The sequence below is a fragment of the Diaphorina citri genome, unplaced genomic scaffold (genome assembly GCF_000475195.1).
Source record: "Diaphorina citri unplaced genomic scaffold, Diaci psyllid genome assembly version 1.1 scaffold1997, whole genome shotgun sequence".
Taxonomy (NCBI): Eukaryota; Metazoa; Arthropoda; class Insecta; order Hemiptera; family Psyllidae; genus Diaphorina; species Diaphorina citri.
In genome coordinates, this window is record NW_007379423.1 from 2,518 (window position 1) to 15,832 (window position 13,315).

The window sequence follows — 13,315 nt, forward strand, 5'->3', positions numbered from 1 at the left end:
GAAAAAGGGCTGCTGGGGGCCCCCAAAAATGGCTGCTTTGGGCCCCCTCAAAGGCTCAATCGGGTCCAAAGTTTTTTTTTTTTTTAATTTAGATGTGTATTTTTCCAATGTTTTTATTTTGTAGCAATGAAACAACTGCTACATTAGATGCATGTGGTCTGTGTTGTAGCATGCCCATCCCATTTACTATGCCTCTGAGCCTCTCATCAGATGGGTGAGAAGAGACACAATACTTCCCTTTTGGTGCTGAGTCAACACAAGAACACCAGAAAGTAACCAATTGAAATATTTGTGATTGAATTACAAGTGCAAATTTTTGTCCATGGTGGGGATACTTTTTTTTAAATGCTTAGTGTAAATTGAACTCTTCAGATTAGGTAAAAGATATTATTTTCTTAAGTACTCATTAGTACTCTTAAGCCTACTACTTAAGTACTCATTATTTTGTAAGTTTACAGTTCTTTGAGACTCTGCTGTCTAAGATATCATCTCTATGATAGAATGTAGGTACCTACTTAGCCCTTGACAGATGGTTATAGGCCCAAGAGATAAATAGTCAATATCCTTGATAATATTGAGTCGAGTTAACAGCCTGCTGAATACATAGTTTAAATACTGAATAGGTACATAAGTGTAATAAACCCCCTGAATACACAAGTTTACAAACCCCTCATTCTTTTGTCTTGATTTCAGTACACATGTTTCAATGTTAGTGACAAGTACATTATTTTTGGTGCCACTTCAGGAAGTTTATATTTATTCAATAGGGAACCTTGCTCATTTCTTCAAATCATTCCAAATCAAGAAGGTGCTGTTACCAATGTTACAATATCCCCCAATGAACAGCTCATTGCTTTTTCCAGTTTCAAAGGTGAGTGCCCATTTCTTTTACACAGTCATTCAATACTCAAGTCTAATTTGAAATTAAAATCACAAAAATGAAAACCATGTAGGTACCTCCTAAATAATAAAGAATATATCATCCAAGGTTGAGTGCAAAGGGCATCTGCTTGTAAAATTTGTAGCCAAAACCAAATGTCAGCCCAAAGCAATCACCCTAGTTAGGGCTAATTGAGAGGCTGACAAAAAACGCCAACCCCGAAGACAAAGAAGAAGAAGTAGGGCAGTACTGACTTGGTACCCACCCATATTGCACCATTCTTAGCTCATTTAAATAAAAAATATTTTAATAGATATGTACCTTGCACCTTCCTGATCTTGTATCTATTTGGTAGATACTAATAAAATTATCAGCTTGGAACCAGAAATCCTGTCAACATATTATTATGTAGTACCTAAGTAGAGCACTTTTCTTTATTGTTGTTATTATTATATATTTTTTTCCTTTCTTTTTCTTTTAACAAGATTTTTCTTGTAAATATCTAACTTTTTGCAACAGGTATTGTGTGTGTTGTTGAGAAGATCAACAAGGCTTCAGTCACTAGTATGCTCATCAAGTCATTTGAACACTCTAGCTCGGACGTAACAGATTTTGTATGGACAGCGTCCAGTAGTCAATTATTCGTTGGAGACAGTTTGGGTCGAATATCTGTTATTAACACATCATTGTTTTTGGTGAGTAGCTTTTTAAGTCTTTATCAATAACCAGGACCCATTTAATTGTTCCGACCTTCGTCCTGTTATGACAGTTTAAGGTTTTTGATTTTCGACAGTAAAGTTTTGTGCTTGTTAAATACCTAAATATGTTTGCGAACTTTTTTTGTATACTTATGTCAAAGATTGACTGACTTTAAGTCCATAGCTTTATCAATGTCAGTCTCAGAGATCTCAAATAATTGTTATAATACTAGCTATATTTTGTTAATTTATGTTTCCAGGGTAAAACCGTATTTCAAGTACCATGTTTCACTCTGATGCAACTCGACTCTCGTATTGTTCAGATGAGCACATGTCATGATTGGCTACTTGTATCTACGCTGACCAGGTCTTATCTCTGTGATACAGTTCACGAGCAATATCGACAAATAGGCAAGAAGCTACGTGACGGACATTATGGCTCTTGTTTTGTTCAGAACAAAATCTACAGTGCACGCCCTGGTGCCAGACTATGGGAGGTGAATACAGAGGGTAAAGTCATATCTACACAACAGTACAAGAACTCTCTCAATGTTCCTCCCACGCCACTGGTCAAGCTGAACGAAACTAATTTCAACTATAGCGAGACCGGCACTGAAGTAAACCCTGGGTTCAACTTTAACAAGCTTGGCATCATTAATGATAAATATATCTTTACATTCACTAGTGATGCTTTGTATGTGTTTGATCCAGAACGATTAGACCTGGTGCTATGGAACAATGACGTGCGAAATATTGTAGATGTCAAGTGTTATCAGGACACCCTGTATGTGTGGTCGAGTCATAACAAAGTCAATGTGTTCACCCTGTCACCGCTAGACAAATGTTTGTTGCGCTTGTATTTCAATGAGAATTATCTAACGTGTGCTAAGCTAACCATTCACTTTGCCAATCATCTGTTGAATTCACCACATCTGCTCAACTCTCTGCATCATCTCAGTGACTTGAGTAACAAACTCAAACGATATGATAATATCGAAACTCTCAATGAAAACCTACAACCTATTCTCAATGAACTCACTAAGTATTCTAAAGATAATCGTGTCATGAAGCTGACGTCAGGTATTTATGTGGTGAATAATGAACACAATATAATTCATCATGAACATAACATGAACAAGAATCATTGTAGATCTTCTAGCGTCCCTCGGGAGAATAAAACCCAAGTATTAAATAAAACATCAAGTGTATCATCTGCCTCACTGCCAGATCTTGAATATGAGAATGGAGATAATGAGGATGAAGATGATGAGGATGAAAGTAAATTCCTAACTATAACCTCACCTGATATCATACATGATGCTCTAGTAGAACTTGGTAACAATGTTACAGATAGTATACGTCATATATTAGACGTGAGAAAACCAAACAAGATTGATCTTATGGAACCGTTTGATGTGGGTAAACCAGATTTCCTACTAGGACTCAATAATAGCCAACCCAGTGAATATACGAATGGAAAACAAGAGGATGATATTGTCAAGAAAAATAGAAGAAACCGGAATAAAACCTTGGACACTAGTGGTCTGGTAGCTATTGTGGACAAGTATAATGCTGAAATGAAGAAACTAAAACAGAATGACTATATCAAAGCCGAGCTAGAGATTAGACTACTCAATACACTTGTCAAATACAATACAAATCTAAAACAAAACAGTAACCTTTCTGCTCAATATTTACAAACTGTGTGTTCTATGGTAAAAAGTACGCTAAGCAATCACCAAAGATTAAAACAGTGGTTGTTGAGTAACGAGATGACATTGTTAGGTATACAATCACCGGACGATATTCTAGCACATTCCAACTCTCCTGTGAACCTTGCCCAACATATTCGAAACGAGAAGCGATTCTCCATGATAGAAACTTCAACCGAACGCAAACTATCGGCCACTCAACCTCCACTCATACCCAACGAACAAACTAACCCTAGACCAAGGAATTATTCCCTCCCAAGTTGTATAGCAGCTTCACACCAATGTGACTCCCCCCATCCTAACCATGTGTCTTAGGATCACAGGATATGGTAGAGTGACATAACATCTAATAATTTTCTATGGTATCATAGACATTTTCTATGTTACATGGTACATACAAAGATCTATGGTACATAGCAAAAATTTGACGCCACATAGGTTTACCGCCATGGGTGGACATGTTTTTTTTTTTGTACCATGAAAATTTTCTATGGTACGAAAGTAGCAAAATTTGACGCCATAGGTGTGGTCATGTCAACGGCACCGATCACACGGTTTGGAAGAGTAAATTGCCAGATTATATTGTCTCTCTGTCATATCGTGTGAGCTTAGCTTTAGGATATTTCAAATTTTCAAGAGAAAAACAACGTTCCTCTGCAATATGGTCAGAATTTTGGTGGCGTAGTGATTAAGACGCAGCCAGGATCACAGGATATGGTAGAGTGACATAACATCTAATAATTTTCTATGGTATCATAGACATTTTCTATGTTACATGGTACATACAAAGATCTATGGTACATAGCAAAAATTTGACGCCACATAGGTTTACCGCCATGGGTGGACATGTTTTTTTTTGTACCATGAAAATTTTCTATGGTACGAAAGTAGCAAAATTTGACGCCATAGGTGTGGTCATGTCAACGAAACCGATCACACGGTATGGAAGAGTAAATTGCCAGATATTGTCTCTCTGTCATATCGTGTGATCTTAGCTTTAGGATATTTCAAATTTTCAAGAGAAAAACAACGTTCCTCTGCAATATGGTCAGAATTTTGGGGGCGTAGTGATTAAGACCCTCGCCTGTTAAACAGGAGGGCGCGGGTTTGATCCCAGCTAAGGCATGTATTTTTATCCTCATTTATTTGAGACTTTGACTACTGGATAATGGAGCTCTAAGGGTTAGGTGGTAGAAAACGCCTCTGGTGTTAACCTCGCGATTATCTTCCACTCAAGAGTCTTTGAATATTTTAGCCGAAGCGGCCAAATAGACGGAATGATATGGGCGTAGTGATTAAGACCCTCGCCTGTTAAACAGGAGGGCGCGGGTTTGATCCCAGCTGAGGCATGTATTTTTATCCTCATTTATTTGAGACTTTGACTACTGGATAATGGAGCTCTGAGGGTTAGGTGGTAGAGAACGCCTCTGGTGTTAACCTCGCGATTATCTTCCACTCAAGAGTCTTTGAATATTTTAGCCGAAGCGGCCAAATAGACGGAATGATATTGGATATTATGTATATCTATGGAATTAAAATGCCATTAAATATGGCATTGTGGGCGTTACTTAACACAAGGAATCGAATTTTGTTGTATTGCACATTGATTTACAAATTATATCTATGGAATTAAAATGCCATTAAATATGGCATTGCGCTCACTTGTTTGCTTAAGATCCGCGCTAGGCGTTACTTAACATAAGGAATCGAATTTTGTTGTATTGCACATTGATTTACAAATTGTTTTTCACACTTATTGCCGAATGTATAGAGATTTTTTAATTTCATATGTTACACAAGAGATGGGGGAAGGACGGAGTGTGCAAATTGAATTGATATGTTGATCGGAAAAAGGGCGAAAGTCGAAAATTTGAGAAAAACGCGTTTGGTTTGAAAAGATAATTCCTTAGCCCATGAGTTGGTTTACAAAAAATCGTTTAACTCCGTGAAAAAAGGAGCTATCAATAAGATTTTTTTTTTTTCGAAGCAGAACAATATTACGGATCCAAAAATGCAATAATCGGAAAAAGGGCGAAAGACGACTTTCGCCCGTTTTTCAGTTAGCCTCTCAATTTCAAGTAAGATTTTGATTAACCTCACCCTCAGCCTTTGGTCGGGAAAAGCCCGCAACGCGCGATTATCCTTCTGGTCACCCAACCGGATACTTTAACTGTGCCCAAAGTTACTTAACTTGAGCGATCCAACCTCTTCATCCCATCTCTAAGTTCACACACACTACTTACACATCTCTTATTTATTTGACGATAGATGTATATTGTAGAAGTGGAAAGTTGACGTGTATTTTCCTTTTGGAAACTAAACCGATTCCGATGGTGTTCTTGGAACTCCTATAGTTAAGTACAGGCGCCAGAACCGGTTCCATTTCCTATAGTTCCCCGAAAAGGAAAATACACCTTTGCTTTCAGAAATGTAGTTAAGAACACATTTATTATGCAATATGCAGTAATGAACAGCTAGGTACCTAAAATTAGTATCGATCTTTTAGGCAATTAGAAGTTCAAAAAGTCTTGGTGCACATTAAGTTTGAATGGTAGAGATTGTCCTAGGGCCCCTAGGCAATAATTATGCCTTTTGTAATTTCTTGTATTCGTTTATAGGGCATCTGTTTCACACGATGTGCGTTCGGCATTCGACGGGATTTGTCGTGTGTCCGTTGTGTAGTACGTCGAGTCAGTCGGATAGTTCCGAGTCATCTGTGACCATGTCCTAGTCGAGTACCGTGTGATGTGTGACCATGTAGGTTTACACGCTCAAGCCATTTGCACAAGATTCGTATAAGCCTAACCCATCCCTTGGGGCAGTTGCCACAACACCTAAGCCTCAGAGTGGGCTTTTTGTGTATGGCCACTTGCACAAAGTGGTTTGCGCAAACCGTGTTGTACAAGAGAATCGTAGCTTGGAAATGCAGGCTTGAAGTTTGTTCAAATTTCAAATATTTGAACAAATTTGAACCATAGTTTTGAACAAATTTGAACCATAAATTTGAACCATAGTTTTGTTCAAATATTGTTAGTATCCTGTTCAAATATCAATTTTAGTTTCTCCTCTTGTAATTTCCTTGATTTCTCTTTTTTTAGGTGTTTAAGAAAAGTTTGGAATACCTTTTAGTCAACTCATAGATCTTCAATAGTATTTTATTTTCCAATGTGATTCTAGATGCTAGACCATTACCTTTTTAGATTTAATTTACCAACATTAAAATTAAGTGTTCAGTCAGGATCACAGGATATGGTAGAGTGACATAACATCTAATAATTTTCTATGGTATCATAGACATTTTCTATGGTACATGGTACATACAAAGATCTATGGTACATAGCAAAAATTTGACGCCACATAGGTTTACCGCCATGGGTGGACATGTTTTTTTTTGTACCATGAAAATTTTCTATGGTACGAAAGTAGCAAAATTTGACGCCATAGGTGTGGTCATGTCAACGAAACCGATCACACGGTATGGAAGAGTAAATTGCCAGATTATATTGTCTCTCTGTCATATCGTGTGATCTTAGCTTTAGGATATTTCAAATTTTCAAGAGAAAAACAACGTTCCTCTGCAATATGGTCGAAAATGTACATATCCATTAAATTAAATTAAAAAGAATCCTAATTAAATTTAAAAAATAAATAGTCTATTCACAGAAGAAAAATTACAAATACTCAAGAGTAATGAATACCCCAAGAAAATAAATATTAGGTAGTGGGTAGGTAAAAGATCAATACATAAAAGTCAATAAACAACATTACTATTCAAAATGATAATAATACTAACCCTAACCCCCTGGTCTACCAACTCGTGTTGAATTCATATTGAATAGATTTGAATATACCTACCCTTTTCATATTACCAGAATGAGACTGAAAAGTCTCCTTACTCCCGCAGAGCGATTTTTTACTTTCTATTATTTTTCCAAGGGGTTTGAAGGGTATTATCGTCCCGAAAGCGAAGAGATAAGGAAGACAGGACAGGAGAAAGCCAGCCGTTCCGAGAACGAACCTGGTATGTTGATAATAACAACATCAATGTCAACATTGGAGTTGTAGACCGGAGGGATAAATAGTTTGTTCCAAAAAAACTTAACAAAAACATACCAAAAGAGAATAAAACAGAGAGCTACCTATCTAATCAATAAGAAGACGAGATAAAATGCCACCTTTAACCTACAAAGACGTCAAAATGATATTTTTCCCCTATGCCATTAGATTAGACATTTGTGGGGGGAAAAACATTAGATTGGAGCATCCAATTGTTCGTCAAAATCAAACCCACATAATAGATCTTGTGTCCATAATTCCATAACTAACCACAATAGGTAATGTCCTTAATCGTACTTTACTTTCTAAAATCATACAAATCAGATAACTCGTTGGGTATGAGTGGAGGTTGAGTGGCAGATAGTTTGCGTTCGATTGAAGTTTCTATCATGGAGAATCGCTTCTCGTTTCGAATATGTTGGGCAAGGTTCACAGGAGAGTTGGAATGTGCTAGAATATCGTCCGGTGATTGTATACCTAACAATGTCATCTCGTTACTCAACAACCACTGTTTTAATCTTTGGTGATTGCTTAGCGTACTTTTTACCATAGAACACACAGTTTGTAAATATTGAGCAGAAAGGTTACTGTTTTGTTTTAGATTTGTATTGTATTTGACAAGTGTATTGAGTAGTCTAATCTCTAGCTCGGCTTTGATATAGTCATTCTGTTTTAGTTTCTTCATTTCAGCATTATACTTGTCCACAATAGCTACCAGACCACTAGTGTCCAAGGTTTTATTCCGGTTTCTTCTATTTTTCTTGACAATATCATCCTCTTGTTTTCCATTCGTATATTCACTGGGTTGGCTATTATTGAGTCCTAGTAGGAAATCTGGTTTACCCACATCAAACGGTTCCATAAGATCAATCTTGTTTGGTTTTCTCACGTCTAATATATGACGTATACTATCTGTAACATTGTTACCAAGTTCTACTAGAGCATCATGTATGATATCAGGTGAGGTTATAGTTAGGAATTTACTTTCATCCTCATCATCTTCATCCTCATTATCTCCATTCTCATATTCAAGATCTGGCAGTGAGGCAGATGATACACTTGATGTTTTATTTAATACTTGGGTTTTATTCTCCCGAGGGACGCTAGAAGATCTACAATGATTCTTGTTCATGTTATGTTCATGATGAATTATATTGTGTTCATTATTCACCACATAAATACCTGACGTCAGCTTCATGACACGATTATCTTTAGAATACTTAGTGAGTTCATTGAGAATAGGTTGTAGGTTTTCATTGAGAGTTTCGATATTATCATATCGTTTGAGTTTGTTACTCAAGTCACTGAGATGATGCAGAGAGTTGAGCAGATGTGGTGAATTCAACAGATGATTGGCAAAGTGAATGGTTAGCTTAGCACACGTTAGATAATTCTCATTGAAATACAAGCGCAACAAACATTTGTCTAGCGGTGACAGGGTGAACACATTGACTTTGTTATGACTCGACCACACATACAGGGTGTCCTGATAACACTTGACATCTACAATATTTCGCACGTCATTGTTCCATAGCACCAGGTCTAATCGTTCTGGATCAAACACATACAAAGCATCACTAGTGAATGTAAAGATATATTTATCATTAAATGTTCTGACTGAGGTACATACATTTTATTGTTCTGAATGAGGTGTTCTTCCAGGAAGCTAGCAAATGAGTAGGGAGGTACTTACCTAAAGGGTTGGTACCCTATTTTACTAGAAAAATTGGTCTGACTTCAGACTTTGAGAAAAAGTATCTCCAGAAAAGTCAGTGAATAACATGCTGGTGAATAAACATTCCTCTACTAAAGGCCTTGGAAAAGATTTTCAATAGGAAAACTAATATTATGGAATTAGGACCTCATTTGTCTTATCACTATTGATAAGAACTCAGTCAAGAGAACTAGTATCTTACCTTGTTTTGAACACTACCTCTATGGAATTAGGACCTCATTTGTCTTATCACTATTGATAAGAACTCAGTCAAGAGAACTAGTATCTTACCTTGTTTTGAACACTACCTACTTATCAAGGGGGCTCCATAGTTTCAAATTTTCATTTTGATAAGGAAAAGGTGGGAAACAACGTGGAGAGCTTGTAACCAGACATGGCAGAACAGAAACCTATCCTAATATTAACTTTGAACTTACTTACCTTTCCTTTCCCAATTTTTTTTTTTTTTTTTTTTTTTTTTTTTTTTTTTCTCTTTTTTCTTTTTTTTTTTAATAGGTACCTTCGCTGTTTTTTTTTTCTTTCTTTCTTTTGCTCTTTTTCCTTTTTTATTTGAATAGGTACCTGCGCTGATTACATAAACATAAACACAAAACAAATGATAAAAAAAAAATCGCACAGAGCAAAATTTTATAATATAACAGTGTTGCCAGATGCGTAAGAGGGGCCTCCCCAACAAAAACCCGCAGTTTTTAGAAAAACCGTCAGATCTGAGTCACGGGTTTGTACTCCGATATTCCAGGTTCGATCCCCAAAATTACGCCTTAAAAATCCTACAGTTTTATTTTCTTCTCAATCATAGAACAGAAAAAAATATTTTCAGTCGCAAATTTAACGCGCATAATTTTCTTCGTGCGCGTTAATCGTAGGCTTGGCAACACTACTGATAAGAATTCTCTGTTGTATACAACTCGCGGGAAATTTTAAAAATCTCTCCAAAAAATGTGAAGTGAGAAGATCTCTGAGACTGACATTGATAAAGCTATGGACTTAAAGTCAGTCAATCTTTGACATAAGTATACAAAAAAGTTCGCAAACATATTTAGGTATTTAACAAGCACAAAACTTTACTGTCGAAAATCAAAAACCTTAAACTGTCATAACAGGACGAAGGTCGGAACAATTAAATGGGTCCTGGTTATTAATAAAGACTTAGAAAGCTACTCACCAAAAACAATGATGTGTTAATAACAGATATTCGACCCAAACTGTCTCCAACAAATAATTGACTACTGGACGCTGTCCATACAAAATCTGTTACGTCCGAGCTAGAGTGTTCAAATGACTTGATGAGCATACTAGTGACTGAAGCCTTGTTGATCTTCTCAACAACACACACAATACCTGTTGGAAAAAGTTAGATATTTAAAAGAAAAATCTCGTTAAAAGAAAAAGAAAGAAAAAAAAATATATAATAATAGTAACAATAAAGAAAAGTACTCTACTTAGGTACTACATAATAATATGTTGACAGGATTTCTGGTTCCAAGCTGATAATTTTATTAGTATCTACCAAATAGATACAAGATCAGGAAGGTGCAAGGTACATATCTATTAAAATATTTATTTAAATGAGCTAAGAATGGTGCAATATGGGTGGGTACCAAGTCTGTACTGCCCTACTTCTTCTTCTTTGTCTTCGGGGTTGGCGTTTTTTGTCAGCCTCTCGATTAGCCCTAACTAGGGTGATTGCTTTGGGCTGACATTTGGTTTTGGTTACAAATTTTACAAGCAGATGCCCTTTGCACTCAACCTTGGATGATATATTATTTATTATTTAGGAGGTACCTACATGGTTTTCATTTTTGTGATTTTAATTTCAAATTAGACTTGAGTATTGAATGACTGTAAAAGAAATGGGACTCACCTTTGAAACTGGAAAAAGCAATGAGCTGTTCATTGGGGGATATTGTAACATTGGTAACAGCACCTTCTTGATTTGGAATGATTTGAAGAAATGAGCAAGGTTCCCTATTGAATAAATATAAACTTCCTGAAGTGGCACCAAAAATAATGTACTTGTCACTAACATTGAAACATGTGTACTGAAATCAAGACAAAAGAATGAGGGGTTTGTAAACTTGTGTATTCAGGGGGTTTATTACACTTATGTACCTATTCAGTATTTAAACTATGTATTCAGCAGGCTGTTAACTCGACTCAATATTATCAAGGATATTGACTATTTATCTCTTGGGCCTATAACCATCTGTCAAGGGCTAAGTAGGTACCTACCTACATTCTATCATAGACATGATATCTTAGACAGCAGAGTCTCAAAGAACTGTAAACTTACAAAATAATGAGTACTTAAGTAGTAGGCTTAAGAGTACTAATGAGTTGTAGGTACCTACATTCTATCATAGAGCTGATATCTTAGACAGCAGAGTCTCAAAGAACTGTAAACTTACAAAATAATGAGTACTTAAGTAGTAGGCTTAAGAGTACTAATGAGTACTTAAGAAAATAATATCTTTTACCTAATCTGAAGAGTTCAATTTACACTAAGCATTTGAAAAAAAAAATTAATAAATCTATGATACTTAAGTATTTGAAATTGGAAATGAGATATTTTTTAATTTGATTCATTTTAGTGCTATTATAAGTAATGACTGTATTCTTGCCAATAGGACATAGGGATAGTAAGCACTTCATTTAAATCAAAGGTTACTTTTGGGCCTGCAATGCCTGCATGTTTATAACGTGGTCATTCTTGTGAATGTCAAATAAAAAAGTTTCACTTGCATCAAGCTATTACCAATATCGATATTGTAGCAATTACCTATGTCGATTTCACACAAATGGTAGGTCGCGGGTTCGATTCCCACCCGGGGACAAACTTTATCCTAATCAGATAAGGTTCGTTCGCGGTTTTGCGGGACGATACCTAAAGGTGTGTCCAAACATAGTCGATCGATGGGATGAATCTATGTTATCAAGGCAGTGTGGACGGTTCAGTCGACATCGATCGATGGCCGGTCGACTATGTGTGGACACAGCTTAATACCTAATAAACCGTACCTACTACCTACACGTAATTGGGAAATCGTACTTTTCTGGTCAGCGCGCAGCATTCTGAGTTTCTGAGTTAACTCTAAACAATACATGGAGTAGAGATACAGGGTATCTCATGGAACCAATAGGTATACCTACTGGAGTAGATCAATGGTTTATGCTTACACTTAAGTTAGACCAATTTTATATAAGGACAACATGGAGTAACAATCACTTAAGTCCCATCTAAACTTTATTGCTCATCTTTTTTACTATCAACTTCATTTGGTTTTGCTTTGACTTCTTTTTTGTCTGCATTACTGTTGTTTGCACTTCCACCAGCAACTTGCTTTTCCATTTCTAATGCCACTTCAATCAGTTTCTCTTCTCTCTGTTTCTTTTTCTCTGCTCTTCTCTTTTTGGCTTCTTCCTTCTTCTTAATTTCCAGCATTTCTTGGAACTTTTCATCTTTGGGATCAATGTTAAATCCAAAGTGTTGCCTAATTTCATTGAATAGTTTCTCTTTCTGTTGTTTACTGACTTGGGCTTCTTCTTCCATCTTGGCCTTCTTCTTGCGGTAATCTTCAATGAATTTTTCATTATTTTTGGCTTTTTCAAGAATGGAATTGTATCTGGTTTGGAGTTTAATCTCTTGTTCTGTAATTTTGTTCTTCTCAATGGAAATCATTTCCTGTATAGACAAAGGATTAAGAACTCTCTCATACTCTTTGGCATCTTCTAAATCTTCTTTGTCTGGCCAAGCAATTCCTGGAATGAAATAACAAGTAATTAAGATACAAAACCCAGTACCCAGTAAAGGGACTTTTCAGTCCTATGCAAGCAGTATAAATAAATAAATAAAAATAAGCACTACCTAGAAATGGTAAATGCTGACCAAGAATGTACCTTGGTAACAACCTGCAACAAGCTATTAGCTAGTCCTTGTGTGACATACACTATTCCTCCTCTACCCATAGAGTAAAAAGTTTGGGGCAGCACAGTCATATTTGTCCCGCGCCCTATCACTTACAAGGCAGACATGCTCCCTTCCCAGCGAACTAGGCTGCTAAGGTTTTGCTTCAAATGGAAAATAATTGAATTTTTCTCTGTAATCCCTTGTCAACTCGATGACCTAAACACAAGTAGTATTAAATTGACAGATAATTACCTGGATAAACATTACTCTGTTCACCTCCATATCTGGCCCAAACCCTCCTTTTGTAAAAAAAAGTATCCCCACCAT

The 13,315-nt window shown here is 36.3% G+C and overlaps 2 protein-coding genes across 2 annotated transcripts; one reads left to right on the forward strand and one right to left on the reverse strand.

Annotated features, from left to right (window-relative positions):
- Positions 1 to 687: 687 nt before the first annotated feature.
- LOC103517866 (Hermansky-Pudlak syndrome 5 protein homolog) lies at positions 688 to 3,605 on the forward strand (the record flags this gene model as incomplete). The annotated part of the gene is made up of 3 exons (XM_026829816.1): positions 688 to 871; positions 1,400 to 1,575; positions 1,839 to 3,605. Coding segments are annotated over 3 exons (2,127 nt in total), but the record flags the coding sequence as incomplete, so codon positions are not given.
- Positions 3,606 to 12,226: 8,621 nt separating this feature from the next.
- On the reverse strand, positions 12,227 to 13,290 carry LOC103517863 (growth arrest and DNA damage-inducible proteins-interacting protein 1). Its single transcript, XM_008482914.2, has 2 exons — positions 13,241 to 13,290; positions 12,227 to 12,840 (listed from the first exon to the last, which is right to left on the reverse strand). The coding sequence occupies exon 2, from the start codon at positions 12,758 to 12,760 to the stop codon at positions 12,326 to 12,328; it is 435 nt and encodes a 144-aa protein (XP_008481136.2). The 5' UTR covers positions 12,761 to 12,840; positions 13,241 to 13,290; the 3' UTR covers positions 12,227 to 12,325.
- Between the last annotated feature and the right edge of the window lie 25 nt (positions 13,291 to 13,315).

Bases quoted from the DNA above. Each gene is read 5' to 3' on its own strand.
- LOC103517863 (XM_008482914.2), bottom strand. From the start codon at position 12,760: ATGATTTCCATTGAGAAGAACAAAATTACAGAACAAGAGATTAAACTC.